The sequence below is a fragment of the Solanum verrucosum genome, unplaced genomic scaffold (genome assembly GCF_900185275.1).
Source record: "Solanum verrucosum unplaced genomic scaffold, falcon-dt-bn FXZP01000196.1, whole genome shotgun sequence".
Taxonomy (NCBI): domain Eukaryota; kingdom Viridiplantae; phylum Streptophyta; class Magnoliopsida; order Solanales; family Solanaceae; genus Solanum; species Solanum verrucosum.
Window position 1 is genome coordinate 1,129 of NW_026020420.1, and position 21,241 is coordinate 22,369.

The 21,241-nt window shown below is 32.8% G+C and overlaps 2 protein-coding genes and 1 pseudogene across 3 annotated transcripts; all 3 read right to left on the reverse strand.

Moving 5' to 3' along the window:
• Positions 1 to 545: 545 nt before the first annotated feature.
• LOC125806862 (zeatin O-glucosyltransferase-like) lies at positions 546 to 2,701 on the reverse strand. The gene is made up of 2 exons (XM_049486616.1): positions 2,149 to 2,701; positions 546 to 1,420 (listed from the first exon to the last, which is right to left on the reverse strand). Exons 1-2 carry the CDS (start codon positions 2,699 to 2,701, stop codon positions 546 to 548), a joined length of 1,428 nt encoding a protein of 475 aa, XP_049342573.1.
• Positions 2,702 to 7,532: 4,831 nt separating this feature from the next.
• Positions 7,533 to 9,063, reverse strand: LOC125807031 (zeatin O-glucosyltransferase-like; annotated as a pseudogene).
• Positions 9,064 to 10,476: 1,413 nt separating this feature from the next.
• On the reverse strand, positions 10,477 to 17,637 carry LOC125807030 (zeatin O-glucosyltransferase-like). Of its 2 annotated transcripts, XM_049486780.1 has the most exons (2): positions 17,509 to 17,637; positions 10,477 to 11,787 (listed from the first exon to the last, which is right to left on the reverse strand). In XM_049486780.1, exons 1-2 carry the CDS (start codon positions 17,620 to 17,622, stop codon positions 10,477 to 10,479), a joined length of 1,425 nt encoding a protein of 474 aa, XP_049342737.1. In that variant the 5' UTR covers positions 17,623 to 17,637. The 2 variants fall into 2 exon arrangements, with proteins under 2 accessions (XP_049342737.1, XP_049342739.1); XM_049486782.1 differs by lacking the exon at positions 17,509 to 17,637 and having other exon boundaries at positions 10,477 to 11,904.
• Between the last annotated feature and the right edge of the window lie 3,604 nt (positions 17,638 to 21,241).

Sequence of the window (21,241 nt, forward strand, 5' to 3'; positions counted from 1 at the left end):
TAGTATGCCGACATCCCTCCCGCAATACACTCTGATAGTATATTTAATTACTTTCAAAATTAAAAAAAAAAAAAAAGAAATGGGAAAAGTCCAAACTATGTCAGTATAATATAAAAGAAAATAGAGAATCTATATCATAAATTCATGCCAGCATTAACTTGATTTTTAAGATGTCGAATCTATATATTTGTATGTTTTCTTTTAGATTTCTCATAAAAAATTTATGTAAATTTATCATTATACTTTTTATGTTATTTTAAAGTCAAATTTTCAATAAATAAATATAAATTAATTTATTTTGATTAATAAATTGATAAATGAACATGAATTAATCATTTAGTTTTCCTATGTTGGTTAAATTCATACTTTCAAGGCTAATAACTCTCAAGGGTAAAATAGGAAGAATACTATTATTTATGTATTGATTATGTGAAATGATAAGTATTAAGAGACATCTATTTTTTAGTAAAAATAACATATAAATAGGAACGGAGGAATAGTTGAATATGCACCATTTAATAGACGACGATGAACAATCGTGTTTATTATCTAGTGATATGAGCAATGAAAGAATCCAATTCCTTCCTCGTTACACTGCTTTCCACCACCGATCTCCGAATAGCCACCCCTAACTCCGCCGCTCTCCGACGAATTTCATTTCCTTCAATATTATTCAACATTATTGTCACAATTACATGTTCAATAATATTTGATTTCACCACTTCATTTCTACTACGTTCCCAATTATTGAAAATATTTATACCAACTTTCAAAAACTTTGTTATTAAAATACTATTTCTTGGTTGATCAGAATGCATGGGCCATGCAATAATAGGTACTCCCATTGATAAACTTTCCACGCACGAATTCCATCCACAGTGACTCATAAATGCACCGATTGATAAATGTCCTAATATCTCCAATTGTGGTGCCCAATCTCTTACTATAATACCCTTATTTTTAATTCTTTCTTCATACCCTTTTGGCAGTTCAATTTTTCTCATTTCACCAGAAAAAATATCACCTTTATCAGCATCTCTTAATGCCCAAATAAACTTTATACCACTTTTTTCTAAACCTATACAAAGCTCTTCGATTTGCTCATCGTTTAGTGAAGTTGTTGTACCAAATGAAATAAATATGGCGGATTTCGGAGATTGTTTATCGAGCCATAACAAACATTTGTGACGATGATGATGATGATGATGATCGATTGATAAATAGTTGTTGGTAATAATCTTCATTGGATTGAATGGACCTATAGCCCATTGTGTTTTGTTTCTTTTGATTGGTTCTTTTTCAAGTAAATTCATGAATTTTCCTTCTATAACTCTACTTGTGTTGTAAATATTTCCAGAATCAGATTTTGAGTATTTCCTTTGAGAAGCCATGAAATCCATGAACTCTGATGTGAAACAACCTTCAACATTACAAGAAAAATAAATATAAGAGATGGTATATATGTAACAAAATAAATATCATATCATCATTCTAGTTTACATGTTGAAGTGTGTAATCATCTCATCTAAAAGTTTAAGATCTTAGAGAGAGCTAGCACGTGATATTTATTATTTAATTATATTCTCAACACGTACAACCCCTCATGTGCGTGCTTGTTTTTTTTTTCCATGGGTCAAGTACGTGGATTTTTTTTTATATGGTTGGCGGTGAGGTTCGATTTCAGGACCCTGCCTTCTCTGATACCATATGTTCATGAAGTGTGTGCGTATTTCATCTAAAAGTTTAAGTTGTTAGAGAGAGCACGCTATTAAATCAATACATGTATGGAATTGTGGGACCATCTTGTCTTTAATTTAAGTAGATGTAGGGAGAGAGAACACACTTTTATTCACTTGGAAGCCTAATTCTTTTTTTCGTGGGATTATATAAGCATAATGAATGACGATAAACTCGAACTTAGGACTTCTAATCTAATTGTTCAACTTCTTCATCTAATAGTTAAAGTTTTTAGATGAAATCGACACATGTTGATTACAACACATGACAATACAACAATATGCAATTCCCTAATTATAATCGATGTGATCTGATTGTGTGAGTATTTTTTTACACCATATAGTATACATAACTTACAAATAAGATCCATTTAGGTGTTTGACAAAAATATTAATAATAAAGAAAACTAACCTTCAAGAGATGGTAGATTGTCTAGTAATTCAGCCTCAATAGGGAAAGGTTTTCCCATAGATTCCCATAAGAACAAAAAGATAGTAAAAGCAGAAACACTATGAAAGTTATAAGACTCAACATTTGGTAATGAAGTGAAATCTTGAACAACATAAGCCATTAAAGAATCATGAACAACAACAACTCGACGTGCAATCGATGATAAAGATCGTAGAAGTGAAGCCACAGGGCATCGTAGATGATACGATGATTCGAATGAAGGTTGAAGATGTGAAGGAAATTTTATATTTGAATTAGGGTTTGGTGGTGGTGATGGAAATGAAGGTGTTGAAAATTCATGAAAATGAATAATATTATTATTGGAAGAAGAACTAGGGTTTAATAAACCATGAGCTCTAATTTTGGCTTGTCTAGTATGAATTTTTGTACTAACATAATGGACTTGAATATTTTTGTAAGATGAAATAAGAGATGAAAAATGAAGAAGTTGATTGAGATGACCCTGTGCTGGAAATGGCACAATAACAACAACAACTTCATTTTTGGTTGCCATATTGAATATGCAATACTATATACTATAATTTATTAGTATTGTTTGTGTATTATATATATAAAAAAATATGACCTAGAGAGGGTTGAATGTTGATGTCATATTTAATTTTTGCACTCCTACTTCTAAAACAATTTTTCTTTACTTCACAAAAGTAAAGATCATGTCAGCGTATATAGCCAGCCTGTCATCCCCAGACAATATCACTTATGTATATTGGATATGTTGTTGTAGTAGTAACAATATTTGACAGAGAGAATAACTTTATTTTTATTGATGGTCGTGAAATTACATTGAGTATGTTGTTAATAGTAGTAATATGACTATTGATTGATGCTTTTTATGTGATTGTTTAAAAGAGCTTCTTGGTGTTTTATTCTTATAACCGTTCAACAAAAAAAGGTATAAATATCTAAGTACTTTTGGATAAATTGATGGAAACAATTGCATATAAGAGGATATAAAGTACACATATATTAGAAAAGATAAATTGATGGAAACAATTGCATATGAGAGGATATATAGTACACATATATTAGAAAAGAGTATTTTGTGAATATCTCATTTAAAACTTTACATAATTTTAAAGAGAAGATAAAAAGTGCATGCATGCTTTTATGCTTCAAATTAATAGTATGACTTCTCAAGATTAATTAATTCCTAATCCAATCTTACTTAATCTCAAGATTATCTTAACGACTTAATTTGTATGAATAAGTTGATGAGTAGTACTTTCAATTGAAACTTTCCTTCGCAAACATATTTAATTAACAATAATTGAATTAATATCATCATATCCAAAATCGTTAAAGTCTATAAAAATATTGAATTCCTTTTGTTTGTTCAATTTTAAACTCATTAAAAACACGATGATGATGAAAAAGAAGAAAAGGTAACTTTTTTTTTGTTTGGTGAAAGATCATATTCTAATAGTGTTTTTTTTTTTTTTATAGGAACTTTATATTTGTGCCAATAAGTTGCAAATATTTTAAACCACGCATGTGTAATGTAATTGACAATAAGTCAAATGTACATGTGTCAAATTTACAAGTCCCAAAGTACATCAATCAAATAAAAAATTCTAATTGATAACATCGGCTGTCTTGGATTCGACTTTCAAATTGAAGTTGGCAATTAATTGATTTATTTTTTCCTATATTATACTAAATACTTTATTGGGTCCACGTGGAAATTATTCCACTTCAACTATTATTTTATTTTAAAAAAAAATAAAAATATGTAAGTTCAAAGTAATAAAGCGATGGACCAAGAAATTAATTAAACTAGCTATATATGGCCATATATGAGTGTTGGATAAATTTAATGAATAATAACTAAATTATACCAACAAGGGTACTTGTGTCGCTCTGATAAAGTAATAAGTACTTCTTTATTTTTAATCAGAGGTCTCAGATTCGAGTTTTTTTGGGTACGAAATCGACTGCCTTTGATAGGGAGCATTTTCTCGACGTCAATTTAAATTTAGTCAGGCTTCAATGTGAGTATCGAACATCGAAAAAAAAAACTAAATTATAAGAGTATTCAATAACACCAATTATAGGAGTATTCAATAACACCAATCATCGAAAGATAAAATTATTTATATTCAAGAAATTAAAGTCCAATAGTTATGGGAACCTATTTCCTGAATTGGAAGTGATTTGCTATTTTTGGATATAATGCTAATTTTCTAGAAGGTATGCCCATGCATGGTGATCAAAATTAAATGTTTGGAACATTATTCAATGGTATTCTGTATTCACAATACTTTCGGAGTTTCAATTTATTTGTTCTACTTTTCTTTTTAGTTTGTTTAAAAATTAATTTCTCTTCTTTTTTTTCTGAATACTCGTTAATTTAACTTTATACACGACTTATATAAGATTAAAAAACATTGTGATACATTCTACGCATCTTTAATTTAAAATCAGAAGATTCAAGAAATTTCTTTACCTCGCGTCAAGTCAAAACCGAACAAATAATTAAAATGAAGAGAGTATAATTTGAACCAACAAGGATTAGCGCTCGCGTGGTTAATTGGTACTCATTCATCTTTAATTAAATGTCTTGAATTCAAACCCTTAATGTGAAATCACCTTTGAGAAATAACATTTTATCTTAAAAGTGAAATTTTATGACGCCACAAATCCAAATTAATCGAATTTCAAAAAAGATCTCTTTTGATATATCAAACCTCAGAAGAGATATCAACATATGGAGGGTCCAAGTGGGAAGGACTCAAAATTAAAGGTGGAAATTATTCCATTTTAAAAAAATCAATACTAGTCATATGAGTAGTTGTACAAATTTAATGAATAATTAAATGATTAATAATGTCGAGAAAACCCTTTAGGATGACTCAATTGGTTTGAAGGCTAGTTATCTATGATTCAAAATCGATTCCCCTTTAATATCTTTTGAGTCAAAGTGTCAATATAGCGATGGCCTAAAAAATTTACTTAATACACACATTATTTTAAAGTTTAAAAAATTCAAAAATATAAATAATAAATTATTAATACAAGAAAATTGGTGGGAATCTATTTCCTCAATTGGAAGTTGTTTTTACTATTTTTGGGTATATATAATTGCTACAAGGCACTATTCAGGCAAATTCAATAATTTTTATTTATATTTTATATTTATATTAAAAGATTATTAAATATATATAAATACTTAATTGCAATAATTAAGATAAATTATGAGCTCATAACAAATTTAAAATTCATAAACTGCAAATCTTAATCCCGTCTAATAGCATATACTCCCTCCGTCCCTTTTTAGTTGTCCACTTTAGAAATGACACACAGATTAAGGCAACAATGATTAGCACAGTGAAGTTATAATTTTACCCTTATGACAACTTTTCACTTCAAAATTATAACCACTTATTTGAATTTAAGTGAAATAAATTGGAGGGAAAAAACATACACTTTTACAATTTTCAAGAAGTGTAAATAAGGGTATAATAGGAAAAATTTGTTGTCCTTTCTTGATTTGTCAAATGGACAACTAAATAGGGACAACTAAAAAAGGAAATATGGACAAGTAAATAGGGACGGAGGGAGTAATATATAATGTAATAAAATGGAAATTTAATACCACAACTTAGTTAAAAATATCTAAAGTTTAATCTTATCAAGTTCACAATTTTAATAAAACATATTTAAAGTTGGTGTTGACAAATCATAGCAAAGTTTCAAAGAAAAAATGTGTGATGTTTAGTGAATGTTAAATTTTGAACTCACAATTTTAAAAATGTAGTAATAAATTGAATGTTAAGTTGAATGGATCAAGTTTAAATTTTTATCCAAAAAGATAAATTTGAAAAAATTGTTGGAATGCAAAGAATTGTTGAGATTGTATGCTAAGATTTTTTACAAAGCACTCAAGGTGCTTGACAAAATGACTGAGAGAAAAAAAACACCAAAATGAGTACTTGTGCTCCTGATTTGATATAAAGAATGCAGTAAATGGACATAGAATTGTGAAAATGGATGAAGTCTAGGAGAAGATGGTGTTTAGGGAGTTAAAAGATTGATTCCCAGTTTGCCAAATTGATTGCAGGACAACCATAACTCCTAATACTCGAGCTCAAGCACCCTCCCCTGCTGCTTTTCAGGTACAAAATGTTATGGCTGCCTTCTAGACTTAAATTCTAAACCACATTCATAGTTACTTGTTAATTTATTAGTTTGATTCAGTTCAATCCTGTATTCGATGTGTTTGGTATACGAGGAAAATTTGATAGATATGGAGCACATTAAGGACCATAGTGTAGAACTTACACTGCTGGATAAAGATCCTCCTTTAGTTCCATGTTCTTGCTTAGATTAGCTGATGGGATTGAAGTATTCAACCCTGAATCATCTTCTGTAAATGTCATTTCCTTCTCTTTCGTTTCTATTCGTGTCAATAGGAATGAATATGACTACTTGGCTAGTCGCATAGAAGACCGAGAAATCAATAAAAGACAAAAGAATGTGCTAAGATTTGAACTTGGGCTCTTTGGTGAGTAAGAAAAACGAATATGAAACAAACCCGAATTCTCAATACAGATACATAAACCTTATATCCATTGATAACCAAATTATAATAACAACACTTGAATTACAAAGAGAAGTACTGAAATAACAAGTAACTAAAGATAGAGATAAGAATGAGGATGAGAAGTTAAGACTCTAGAAAGAAGATGAGAGGAAAAGACAGTTTCTTCATAATACGCATAACCTTTCTGTCTAACCCCTATTCCTATTTAACCAATTGATAATTGGGCCTGAATCCCAAATAAAACTCTCTAATATTTTACGCGGCCCAATTATCCCATCCAAATCAGCCTCATTCGCTACTTCTAACACATAAGCCCGTACAAAGTCGACTTGATTCACAATAGAATATATCAAGTTGGACCTCGTAGAGAAATGAAACTAGGAGTAACTGTTACTAGATATTACAGTATACGTATATTTTAGATCCATGAAGTTAATGTTAAGGAGAACAGAGGAATGCCTCATTTCTCACATATTTGATTCACAGGGATATTGGCCTAACTAGTGGTCGGCAATGTTGTTGTAGTTTGTTATCCTGCTAAAAAACTCTTTAAAATTTTAGTAAAGGAAAAATACAAGTAAAATTATGTGTTTCACGGATAACTAATATTACACATATATTAGTCCTCACTCAACCGGACGCCACCCTACAACAAAGAGAGAAACAGAGAGAGAGAGAGAGAGAGAGAAAGATGGTTGTTGAAGTATAAGCTATGGTTTTGGTGGAACATAGACAAAATGAAGAAAGTAAAATATAAAGAAAAATACATTAGTGTCCTCTAAATATGATTGAATTACCAATTTTTCATAACTGACTTCATCAAAGCCACACTTTCATGCAATAAATGCTTAGTTCGATGACCATTGATGAAATTAATCTAGATGGGAAACTTATCGAGTAATGTGAGTGATAAAAGAATCCATCTCCTCACGGTTAACACCCCCATCCACCACTGATTGTTTGACAACATTACTTAATTCTGATGCTCTCTTCCTCATTTCATCTCCCTTAGGTGAAGCCATCAAAGTTCTTACAGCATTTTCAACTATTTCTGATGTAACCAATTCATCTCGACATGCCCAATGCCTCACAATTAGGCCGATTTTTAGGAACTTAGTTACTAACTGAGAATTCCTTGGTTGATCTGAATGCATTGGCCAAGCTGCTATAGGAACTCCCATAGAAATGCTTTCCATGCACGAATTCCATCCGCAATGACTCATAAAACCACCTGTGGAAGGATGTGCCAAAATTTCCAACTGAGGCGCCCAATCTCTTACAATAATTCCTCTTCCTTTTAGCCTCTCTTCATAACCATCAGGCAATTGAGCTCTCCTTTCTTCACCTGCAAACACATCTCCTTTGTCAGCATCTCTGAGGACCCAAATGAACTTTTGCATACTTTTCTCTAATCCAACAGCGAGTTCTTCGATATCTTCATTCGACAAGGAAGTAGTTGTTCCAAAAGACACATATATTACCGACTTTGTTACTTGTTTGTCAAGCCAATACAGGGTTTGATGGTGTTTATTTGAGTTTTTGTTCTGCTCAGACAACAACGGATTGAATGGACCAAGAGCCCATTGGTTTAGTCCATCATTTTCTTTGGCTACTAAATCAAGGTATAAACCTTCTGTTACTCTAGATGAATTGTAAAGTTCTCCGGAGCTAACTTTCCTCATTAGGGCTTCTTGTTTCCTCCATAATTCCCATAACTCTGGGGTAGCACAGTTTTTGTTTGATGAAATGCCCTCAAATATTTCAGTTCCAGCTTGTAAAGGTTTTCCTCTGGATTCCCAGATGCATGAAAACGTATGGAAAGCTGAGATACTATTAAAACAGTAGCACTCAGCATTTGGAATTGCTGGCACATCCTCTACTACCCAACTCATCATAGAATCATAAATAACAATCACTCTCCGATGATTGGCGCCTAAAGTTGGCTTACAAGAGAGCACACTGGCTCACGGAGATGGATTGTTGCATAAAATGAAGGGATTAATTGGTTAGGAAATTTATTTGAAGCATTAGGATTTGGAGGGGGATTTTTCAAAAGGTGGTGTAGGGAATTCATGAAAATATAGGTTTTTAGCTGTGACAGGATCGAAACCATGGACACGACACTTAGCCTGGCGAATATGAGTGGTTGCTCCAACATAATGGACTGGGATATTATATGAGGTGATGAGCCTCGAGAGGTGGAGAAGCTGGTTGAGATGGCCTTGTGCTGAAAGTGGCACCATAACCACTGCCACTTGTGCATCCGGAACACCCTTTTTTCCATCGCTTTTTATGGGGTAGTTCTCGGCCATTGGGAAATGCTTAGAAATTTTGTAGTTTGATGAGTGTCTGCCGTTTCTGAAGTGCCTTGAGTTATATGTAGGAGAAAAACATAGATGATCTTATAAGGATTATGTCTAATGCATGAATCCAACAACTAGAATTATTGGCCAGCTGCTGAAAGCTTAATTGTTAAAAGATATTGAAATTTTTTAACTTCTCTTATTTGACATATTGCTGCAAAATATATTACTTAAAGTAGTCATAATCAAATCCTTTGTTGTCTATCAGTAAAACCAACAGCAACTGGTTGAGTTTTATATAAATGGAGGAAAAAACATCAGCAAAGGCAGACCATAAAAATATTATTTGAAGAAAAAAAAAGTATACACCCATGTAAGTATTAGAGATACTGAGATAGTTGTCATTGTAATCTCAGTCGAATTTACATCCTCATCATCATAATTGTAAAAATCAAATATATGTTTATTTCAAGTGCAAGAATCAAAGAAATATCAATATTAGTTTTGTGGTTCTTATAAACACTGCTATCTTCAGATTCTTTTATTGTAGGACAATATAGTAGGAGTATTACATAATGGAGCAAACTTTAGTCAAGGAGCAGTCATAATAGACTGCATTATGTAGTATTTTCCTGTAATTTAGCTTGTTTTTAGAGGGTAAGACACAAAAGATTAAAAAATGCTTAGCAATCTTAGTTGGTCAAGGAGTCGAAGACCTTCCTCAGTCACCCACTAATTTGACTGCTTAATAAATCTGAAATAAGCATCTTCAGATAAAAATAGATACAAGCAGAGCTACCTTGTGTCATACTCTTCTGATTTTTTGACAGCTTCATGGATCATTTTAACTATTTAATTTGTCATCGTAAGATTTGAAAAAGTGTTGTGAAAGGTTAAAAGTTAGTATAGTTACAAAGTGATTCATATTTTAGTTGAACAACTTCATAGAATACCAGAGCTCTTCCTTATTTGTCTTGATGCAAAAAAGAGTATTCTATAAATGTTGAGAAAATATTGTCAAGTACACTTAAAAAGATTGTCTACTCCTACCAACATGAGAAGTCTGGCAGAATATCAAATACAAGGTCACAGAATTAAAGACAAGAATCTATAAAAGTCCTAAAAGAATATACTACTATGTTATTCAGGTCACAAGCAAAAAGTTCTTGTAAGAATACTCAAACAGCATCCAATATTTTATTTATCTGGGAGGACATCCACTTTTATATTAGAAAATACAAAGAACTCATAAAGGAAAGGTTTTTATCCTCAACATACATGCCGTGATGTGCATAAAGGGGTGCCAGTAGGGTGGACACTGAACCCACTTCGATGGTGATAGAGCATCGATACAGTGTCATAGGTTGCATCACTTATGTTAACTAGATGGTAGTGTGCAACCAATTGTTCAATACAAATGAGAAGTTATCGAGTGATGTGTGCGATAAAAGAATCCATCTCTGTACCATTTCCTTCCCCATCCATGACTGATTGTTTGACAGCAACACTTAATTCCGATGCTCTCTTCCTCATCTCACCTCCCTCAGGTGAAGCCATCAAAGTTCTCACAGTATTTTCAACTATTTCTGATGTAACCAATTCATCCTGACGTGCCCCATGTCTCAAATTTAGGCCAATTTTCAGGAACTTTGTTACCAGCTGGGAATTCCTTGGTTGATCTGAATGCATTGGCCAGGCTGCTATAGGAACTCCCATGGAAATGCTTTCCATGCACGAATTCCATCCGCAATGACTCATAAAACCACCTGTGGAAGGATGTGCCAAAATTTCCAACTGAGGTGCCCAATCTCTTACAATAATTCCTCTTCCTTTTATTCCTTCTTCATAACCTTCCGGCAGCCGAGCTCTCCTTTCTTCACCTGCAAAAACATCTCCTTTGTCAGCATCTCTGAGAACCCAAATGAACTTTTGCTGGCTTTTCTCTAACCCAATGGCGAGTTGTTCAATTTCTTCATTCGACAAAGAAGTAGATGTTCCAAAAGACACATATATCACCGAGTCTGGTTCTTGTTTGTTAAGCCAATCCAAGGTTTTGTGACGTTTATTTGAATCGTTGTTCTGCTCAGTCAGCAACAACGGATTGAATGGACCAAAAGCCCATAGGTTTAAGCCATTAATTTCTTTAGCTACTAAATCAAGGTATAAACCTTCTATTACTCTGGATGAATTGAAAAGTTCTCCAGAGCTAATTTTCCCTTCAAGGGATTTTTGTTTACTCCATAATTCCCATAACTCTGGGGTAGCACAGTTTTTGTTTGATGAAATGTCCTCAAATATTTCAGTTCCAGCTTGTAAAGGTTTTCCTCTGGATTCCCAGATGCATGAAAACGTATGGAAAGCTGAGATACTATTAAATCTGTAGCACTCAGCATTTGGAATTGCTGGTACATCCTCTACCACCCAAGTCATCATAGAATCATAAATAACAATCACTCTCCGATGATTGGCGCCTAGTAGTTGGCGTACAAGAGAGCACACTGGCTCACGGAGATGGATTGTTGCATAAAATGAAGGGATTAATTGGTTAGGAAATTTATTTGAAGCATTAGGATTTGGGGGAGGATTTTCAAAAGGTGGTGTAGGGAATTCATGAAAATATAGGTTATTAGCTGTGACAGGGTTGAAACCATGGACACGAAACTTAGCCTGGCGAATATGAGTGGTTGCTCCAACATAATGGACTGGGATATTATACGAGGTGATGAGCCTCGAGAGGTGGAGAAGCTGGTTGAGATGGCCTTGTGCTGAAAGTGGCACCATAACCACAGCCACTTGTGCATCTTGAACACTTATTTGGCCACTTCTTTTTGTTGTGTAGTTCTCAGCCATAGGGAAATGTTTTGAAATTTTTGCAGTTTTATGAGTATCTGAGCTTCTGAAGTGTCTTGAGTTACATGTAGTCTAGGTGAAAACATATATTCTTTTATAATGCATGAGTCCAATGACAACTTGTACTTGCTGGTGGGCTGCTAAAAAACTTTAAATGATTAATAGGCTACCTTCTCAACAAAATGAACAGGCATCTCTATGCAATCACAATCAAATCTCTTTGTTTTTTCGTAATAAAACCACCGACAAGTGGGTTTACACTGGATATGTTATTGTTGTTGTAGAACTACCGACAAGTGGTTACGAAAAAAGTTATACCCTTAATTCTCTATACTATGAATTTATGTAGAAAACATACTGTTGTATGTTCACAATTCAGATACTAACATACTATATGTTTGGACTGCAGCTTCTTAGTTTTTCTTTTGAGTTTTGTGCTAAAGGAGACTGGAGAGAGTCAATATTGAGTTGATTACATACTCTTTCCCATGTTCTTGCCGCAATGTTCAGCAAACTCTCAGTAACTTTAGTCTAAACTTTGAATATTTATCGAGAAATTCACTGAATATGTACATATAATAACCATAATGGCATGTTATTTAAAAATATGTTGTTAGCTACCAAAGAAAAATATCATCCTCATTGTAAAAAAATACAAATATATTATTTGTAGATCCTCATTATTTTATTATTAGAATCTTCTATCATAGGATAAAATACTATATATGTTTGTTATGGGAGCAGACATTATAGACTTTCTTTTCAGTTTTTGTCCATATTAAGCAGTTGCTGTAGTTTCTCCATTATTTGATGTTATCGCAAAAGAAAATTCTAGATATCCTCACCAATTAGGTAATACTAATTTATAGTCTGACTAGTCAAGTTTCAATGAAATAAGAAGCTTTTTCGAAAAAAAGAATGATTATTTTAAAAGTTAAGTCGGGAATTTTCTTAAAATAAAAGATGTGATTATTTTAAAGAGTTGAGCCGAGGGTTTATTAGAAATAAGTTCTCACAATACTTGATTTTTATATATTTTACTTGAGTTGAGTATATCGATAACAATATTTCTATCTTCACATAGTAGGTATAAGACTGCAAACATACCACCTTCTTTAGAGTCCACTTAGAGAATTGAAGTGTTTGATCAAAGCTTCTGGGAAAAATATATGTGTTTTCATCTAAAGTAGAAGTTGTTTTTCCTTGAAGCGAAATAGTTTTTAACCTTCGAAACACTTTTAGAATTTTGGTCAAATACTAATTGTTTTAGTTTTAATATAAATATTTTTCAAATTGATTATTCAAATAAACTGATACTTCCAAAAAGTATTTTTTAAAAATACACCGAATAATTTATTTTTTTAAATAAGCTGATTTTATAAGATCGACCAAACCGGCTATAGTCATACATAATTACCTCATCTTAATGCTCTAATGCACCTATAAATAAACATTAAATTATATAATCCATTTTCAACTACATGATTCAACTTTGAAGATAATGTTTGGTGGGAGATCCACAAAATCTCTTTACTATTTGCGTTTTATTTTATTTTATTAAAAAAAGAAAGTTAAACGTTAGTATCATTTATTTTCTAAAAAATAATGAAATTGTTGTATACTTTATTTGTTCAAATTAATGTGACATATTTTTCTTTTTAATTCGTGACAAAAAAAGCTGTCACCTTTCTATAATTAGGCATATTTTAACTTTAATTTTTTTCTTTTATTCTTAATTGAAATAATTTATCGCTACATAAATTTCTAAGATTTGTTTCAGATCATTAATTTAAAAACATATATATATATATATATATATATATATAATAAAAGAACCCTCAACCCGGTGACCTGGCGCCACCAGAAGCAAGGATTCTCTTTTTATTTATTTATTTCCAAAATTGTCCTCCCCACTCTACAATAGGAACGTAGTTTCAGCCTTCAACCGCCGCTTTTTCCGTTCATTTTGTTACCACTCTTCATAAACATTGCACTTGTTTACAACAACCGACCTGCCTATGCAACACCGTCACAAATCAAGATTCTTATTTATTTTACCCTTTTTAAAAGTCACAATCTTACGAAAAAATCACTACTTAGTCGCTGCTAATACATATAATAGTCGCCATTAATAGTTTGTTTTAGCGCAAAGAATAATCGCTGCTAATACTTATAATAGTCGGCACTAAAAGAATGTCTGGTGGCAAAATTAGTCGTTGTAATACCTATACTAGTCGCCACTAAAATAATGTTTTAGTGGCAAAAGTTGTCGCTGCTAATACATATAATAGTCGCCAATAAAAGAATGTTTTAGTGGCAAAATAAGTAGCTGCTTATATAAATAATAGTCGCCACTAAAAGTAAGTTTTAGTGGCAAACATAGTTGCTGCTAATACATATAATAGTTGCAACTAAAAGTAAGTTTTAGCGGCAAACATAGTCGCTGGTAATACATATAATAGTCGCCACTAAAAGTAAATTTTAGTGGCAACCTTAGTCGCTGCTAATACTTATAACAGTCGGCGCTAAAAGTAAATTTTACTGGCAAACTTAGTCGCTGCTAATACCTATATTAGTCGCCACTAAACATTTGTTTTTATTGGCAAACTTAGTCGCTACTAATACCTATATTAGTCGCCACTAAAAGTTTGTTTTTGTGGCAAACTTAGTCGCTGCTAATACTTATTATAGTCGCCACTAAAAGTATGTTTTAGTGGAAACTTAGTCGCTGCTAATAATTATATTAGTCGCCACTAACAGTGAGTTTTAGTGGCAACCTTAATCGCTGCTAATACATATAATAGTCGCCACTAAAAGTTTGTTTTAATGGCAAAATTAGTCGCTGCTAATACTTATTATAGTCGCCACTAAAAGTATGTTTTAGTGGCAAACATAGTCGCTGGTAATACCTATACTAGTCGCTGCTAATACATATAATAATCGCGACTAATAGTTCGTTTTAGTGGCAAGACTAATCGCCGCTAATGCTCATAATAGTCGCTGCTAATACCTATAATAGTCGCCACTAAAAATATTTTAGTGACAAAATTAGTCGTTGCTAGTATCTTGTTTTTGTGGCAAAATTTCTCACCACTAAATGTCAATATTAGGGGCATATGCAGTTGTTGCTTATTCTTATTTAAGTTTCAGATGGAAGTATGTTTTTACCTGCTATTTTGATCATCGGTAATCCCTATAATGGTTGCCACTAATAGTGGGTTTTGGTTGCAACTTAAATTAGTCAATGCTATAAGTAGGATTTAGTGTCAATTTTGATAGCTAGGTAGTATCACATAAAATGAAACACATGACTAATTATTGCTCCACATATACCATTTTTCTATTCACTTTGGAAAAGTCAAGTATCATGTACTATAACGAACGATGTTGTTTTTTGTTAAATATAATAATAGCATACACCATTAATTATTTATGTTTTGTCACTTATGAAGCATACATATAACTATAGTTGATTAAGCAGGTAATCTTTTGGGGTCTCAAATTTGAAATATGGACTAAACTAACCCACACTGAAACATAAAGAAAGAGCAATTCGGTGCCCCAAAATTTCCCTTAGCAAGATGCGGAAAAAGGACGCACCCCTAACATTTCCCTGTATTTTAGGTTTTTTTTAGCATGTAAGACACAAAGATTCAAAAATACTTTAGCAATCTTACTTGGTCAAGGAATTGAAGATTTTCCACAGTTACCACTAAATCTGAAATACAGATCAAAGTAGATACCAGCAGAGCTACCTTATATCAAACTCTTCTGATTTCCCCCCTTTTACAGCCCTCCTTTTGCAGCAGAGCAAATTGCAATTTCAAATCTAATCTCTCAAGAAAGCTTACCGTAGCTCTTCCTTATTTGTTTAGATGCAAATTATGAGTAGTATTAATGTTGAGAAAATAATGTAAAGTACACTTAACAAGATTTGATACTCCTACCAACATGAGAAGTCTGGCAGAATGGAAAATACAAGGTCACAAAATTAAAGACATACTATATCACTCAGTAGTCACAAGCAAAATGTTCTTGAAAGATTACACAAACAGCTTCTAATAGTTTATATCTCTGGCCAAAAGAACTAGTTGCTAGTAAAGGAGGACCTTTACATTTATACTAGAAAATATAAGGAACTCATAAAGAAAAGCTTTTTATCCTTAAACATACATGCAGGATGTGCATAAAAGGGGCAGTAGGGTGGACACTGAACCCACTCAGATGGTGATAGAGCATTGATAAAGTCTCATAGGTTGAACCACTTATGCTATCAATTGGTCAATTCAGATGAGAAAGTTCTCGAGTAATGTGTGCGATAAAAGAATTCATCTCTGCACCGTAACCTTCCCCATCCATGACTGATTGTTTGACAGCAATGCTTAATTCTGATGCTCTCTTCCTCATCTCATCTCCCTCAGGTGAAGCCATCAAAGTTCTCACAGCATTTTCAACAATTTCTGATGCAACCAATTCATCCCGATGTTCCCAATGCCTCACAGTTAGGCCAGTTTTCAGGACCTTTGTTACCAGCTGAGAATTCCTTGGTTGATCTGAATGCATTGGCCAGGCTGCTATAGGAACTCCCATGGAAATGCTTTCCATGCACGAATTCCATCCACAATGACTCATAAAACCACCTGTGGAAGGATGTGCCAAAATTTCCAACTGAGGTGCCCAATCTCTTTCAATAATTCCTCTTCCTTTTATTCTTTCTTCATATCCTTCTGGCAGCTGAGCTCTCCTTTCTTCACCTATAAAAACATCTCCTTTGTCAGCCTCTCTGAGAACCCAAATGAACTTTTGCATGCTTTTCTCTAACCCGATGGCGAGCTCTTCGATTTCTTTATTAGACAAGGTAGTAGTTGATCCAAAAGACACATAAATTACCGAATTTGTTTCTTGTTTGTCAAGCCAATACAAGGTTTGATGTTGTTTGTTTGAGTCTTTGTTCTGCTCAGACAACAACGGATTGAATGGACCAATAGCCCATAGGTTTAAGCCATTAGTTTCTTTGGCTACTAAATCAAGGTATGAACCTTCTATTACTCTGGATGTATTGTAAAGTTCTCCAGAGCAAATTTTCCCTTCAAGGGCTCCTTGTTTATTCCACAATTCCCATAACTCTGGGGTAGCACAGTTTTCACTTGATATAATGTCCTCAAATATCTCAGTTTCAGGTTGGAAAGGTTTTCCTTTGGTTTCCCAATAGGATGAAAACATATAGAAAGCTGAGAAACCATTAAAACGGTAGCACTCGGCATTTGGAATTGCTGGTATATCCTCCAACACCCAAGTCATCAGAGAATCATAAATAACAATCACTCTCCGATGATTGGCGCCTAAGAGTTGGTTTACAAGAGAGCACACTGGCTCACGGAAATGGATTGTTGCATAAAGTAAAGGGATAATATGGTTAGGAAATTTATGAGAGGCATTTGGATTTGGAGGGGGGTTTTCAAATGGTGGTGTAGGGAATTCATGAAAATGTAGGTTTTTAGTAGTAACAGGGTCGAAACCATGGACACGTAACTTGACCTGGCGAATATGAGTGGTTGCTCCAACATAGTACACTGGGATATTATATGAGGTGATTAGCCTCGAGAGGTGGAGAAGCTGGTTGAGATGGCCTTGTGCTGGAAGTGGTACCATAACCACAGCCACTTGTGCATCTTGAACACTTATTTGGCCATTGCTTTTTGTTGTGTTGTTCTCAGCCATTGGGAAATGCTTAGAATTTTTTTGCAGTTTTATGAGTATCTGCAGCTTCCAATGAAAACATAGATGCTCTTATAATGCATGAATCCAATGAAAACTCATACTTGCTTGTGGGCTGCTAAAAAATTTAATAAATGTATGGAAAACATGTATAACTGTAGCCTGTATGCAGTCGTTTTCTTTGTTTTTTTTCTTAATAAAACCATCGACAAGTGGGATTACACTTGGTACGTTGTTGTTACACCACTGACAAGTGTTTACAAAAAATTTATATTCTTAATTCTCTGTGCTATGGATTTATGTAGAAAAAAGGTGTTGTGTGTTCACAATTCAAAATATATCATACTAAATATTTAGACTGCAGCTTCTTAATTTTCAGTTTGAGTTTTGTGCTACAGGAGACTGAAGAGTCAATATTGAATTGTTACCAACTTTCCCCCATGTTCTTGCCGCAGGGCGGAGCTAGCATGGAAGGTATGAGTTCGGCAAAACCTAGTAAGTTTGGTCTAAACTCTGTATATTTGTTAAAAAATTCACTAAAAATGTGCATATAATAAACTTCAAATTATAGATCCGCTTTGTGGAGCAGGCATGGTCATCATTAAAAAAGTAAAAGTTTGTTATTTACAAATATGTTTCTTAGTTACCATTTACCAAAGAAAAATATCATCCTCTTCATGGTAAAAAACAAAAAAATACACTTACAAGGTCTGAGTTTCCAGCCTGTGCATCAGAGCAGGACCAGTACTATTTCTCATGTGGTCCTTTGTATTGTTAATTTGTAGATCTTTTATTATAGGACAAAATACTATGGGGCCATTTGGTTCACGGAATGGGATAAATAAGGATATCTGATATCCAATGGGGTTATTTTATCTCACCTTCTATATGAGGTAGTAATCCCGCCATTTTATGTGATAAATAATCCCTTGAAGGGAATCTTTTATCGTAGGACTAAAAATAAAAGAAGTGTTTATTTTAGAGAGTTGAGGTGTTTGATTAAAGCTTCAAAGAAAAATGTAAGTGCTTTTGAGTAAAGGAGAAGTTTTTTGGCCAAATACATCGATTAGCCCCTTTTAACTTGTTGGTAAACTTCTTTTGAACATCTGAATAATAGCATGTTGCGATTGAGCATCTGAACACATGATGAGTGGTCCTATCAAACATTTCCGATGAAAACTTTGGGAATGTTTTTGCATTTCCTATCCATTATGTAGATAAGATAACTTTCTTAAAGTATGTCACCTCCTTTAGTTATACACATTAGCTTCAATAAGTCTTAAAAACCTCAGGCGTGTTCCAAATTTCAATTGATATTGATGCGTATAATTGAAGGAGGTGATATATTTTATGTGACTACATGATAGGCGCTTAAGAAACACACAAAAATATTTTCAAAATTTGAGACGGAAATGTCTGATGGAAACACTTTATCATATGTTAAGGTGTTCAACTCGAACAAATCATAGTTCGAATGTCTAGATGAAGTTTTCTAACAAATTTAAGGGATTGTCGATATGTATTCAACCTTGTTTTTCTTTGAAGCATTTTTAGAACCTTGATTGAGCACCAAGAACTCTCTAAAATTAGCAAAAAATATTTTTAAACTGATTAGTCAAAAATAGTTAAAAAGATAAACCAAACAGGCTGTAGTCATACAGAATTACCTCAAGTTAACACAAAATGTTAATGCTCTAATGAACCCATGAATAAACCTAAATCATTGGAGCATAATATTGTTTAATTTGTCCTTCTAAAACCCCACATATAATCTTTTTTCAACGACATGAGTTTAATGCATTTCATGATTAAAAAACGAAAAAATGCACTAAGTAATTATACGATATGATTGAATAGTATAAATTGTTCTGTCCAAATTTATAGAATCCTATAAAGAATATGAAAAAGCATGATATTACTTCCATGGAAGATGAGAGGAATTAAACATTTTAATCGAACTAATTATAGGTAATAACTAAGAAATTGAAACTTTCAATAAATGTGGGAATATGGAACAACTTTCTACAATCAGATTCAATGTATATTGTTTAGAAGTCTATTAATTTAAGGGAAAAGGGACAAATATATCCTCAAACTATCGTAAATGGTATGCAAATACTTTCCGTCATACTTTTGGGACATTGGTGCCCCTGCTATCTAAAAACTAGAGCAAATATACCCTTTATACTAATGGACATACACGTGTCATAATCTTATCCACCGACCCGACATTTATTAAATATCGGATCGACGGATAAGATTGTGCCACGTGTCCCTATTTAGTCTTTCATTAGAGCGAAGGGCATATATGCTCTTGTTTTTGGACGACATGGGTTCCAATGTCCCAAAAGTATGACGGATGGTATCTGCATATCTTTTACGATAGTTCGGGGGTATATTTTTCCTTTTTGGGGTATCTGCAGTGTTAGTCTTTTTTGTTGTTGGCTTATATATAGCCTAATTTTGAATTGCAATTGTAGCCAATTTCTTTGGAAAATAGCCACCATTGATTATTGTTATAACCCTCAATTAATTGTCTATTTTCCCACTCTACATAAATTATTGTTATAGTCCTCAATTAATTAAACCTAAGTTATTGATATCAATATTAGACATGTGACAGTTGACACTCATTCAAGAAATAATTTGGAGAAATAAAGATGATAGTTAAATCTCTTTTCTATAAATATGGTTCTCCTAACACTATAAGAATTGATTCCTAAATATTGATAAGGTAAAATAAAGATAAATGTGGATAAAATACAAATAATACAACTCATATAACATATAGTACAATTAAGTACTGCAATGTTAGTCCTTTTTGTTGTTGGCTGATATATGGCCTAATTTTGAATTGCAATTGTAGCCAATTTCTTTGGAAAATAGCCACCATTGATTATTGTTATAACCCTCAATTAATTGCCTATTTTCCCACTCTACATAAATTATTGTTATAGCCCTCAATTAATTAAACCTTAAGTCATTGATATCAATATTAGACATGTGGCAGTTGACACTCATTCAAGAAATAATTTGGGAAAATAAAGATAGATAGTTAAATCTCTTTTCTATAAATATGGTTCTCCTAACACTATAAGAATTGTTTCCTATATATTGATAAGGTAAAATAAAGGTAAATGTGGAGAGAATATAAATAGTACAACTCACATAACATATTGTACAATTAAGTACTGCAATGTTAGTCCTTTTTGTTGTTTATACATAAGGTAATATAATTATGTATCTCTTAAACCATTGATATGAGATTCTTCACACGTCTTACACGCGCAGAATTAAACATGTCGTCTGTGGATTGGTTGTCCCTGCTAAGTTTGATTTGACTTGGCTACAAAAGATGGACAATATCTTGTACTATATAACTATTGGTTGTCTTTTGCTTCATCTGTCTTCTACTAATATGCCATTCATGGCAGGCCTAAGGCCACCACCAATTGATGGTGCTAGTGGGAGGTAATAAATATTTCGTAAAATTAATTCAAATATTATAATTTATATAAAATAAAAATAAGATAACATAACCTATCTAGATATTGATCCATTACCCTAAAGTTTATGTCTCATTCTTTGAAGTGAATAGAGTTATAATAAACGTTATCGAAAC

Coding starts and splice junctions, on each gene's coding strand:
- LOC125806862 (XM_049486616.1), bottom strand. CDS start 2,701: ATGGCAACCAAAAATGAAGTTGTTGTTGTTATTGTGCCATTTCCAGCA. Junction 1,421..2,148: donor CAATCTACCATCTCTTGAAG/GTTAGTTTTCTT, acceptor GTAATGTTGAAG/GTTGTTTCACATCAGAGTTC.
- LOC125807030 (XM_049486780.1), bottom strand. CDS start 17,622: ATGGCTGAGAACAACACAACAAAAAGCAATGGCCAAATAAGTGTTCAA. Junction 11,788..17,508: donor ATCTCAACCAGCTTCTCCAC/CTCTCGAGGCTA, acceptor CAGCTTCTCCAC/CTCTCGAGGCTCATCACCTC.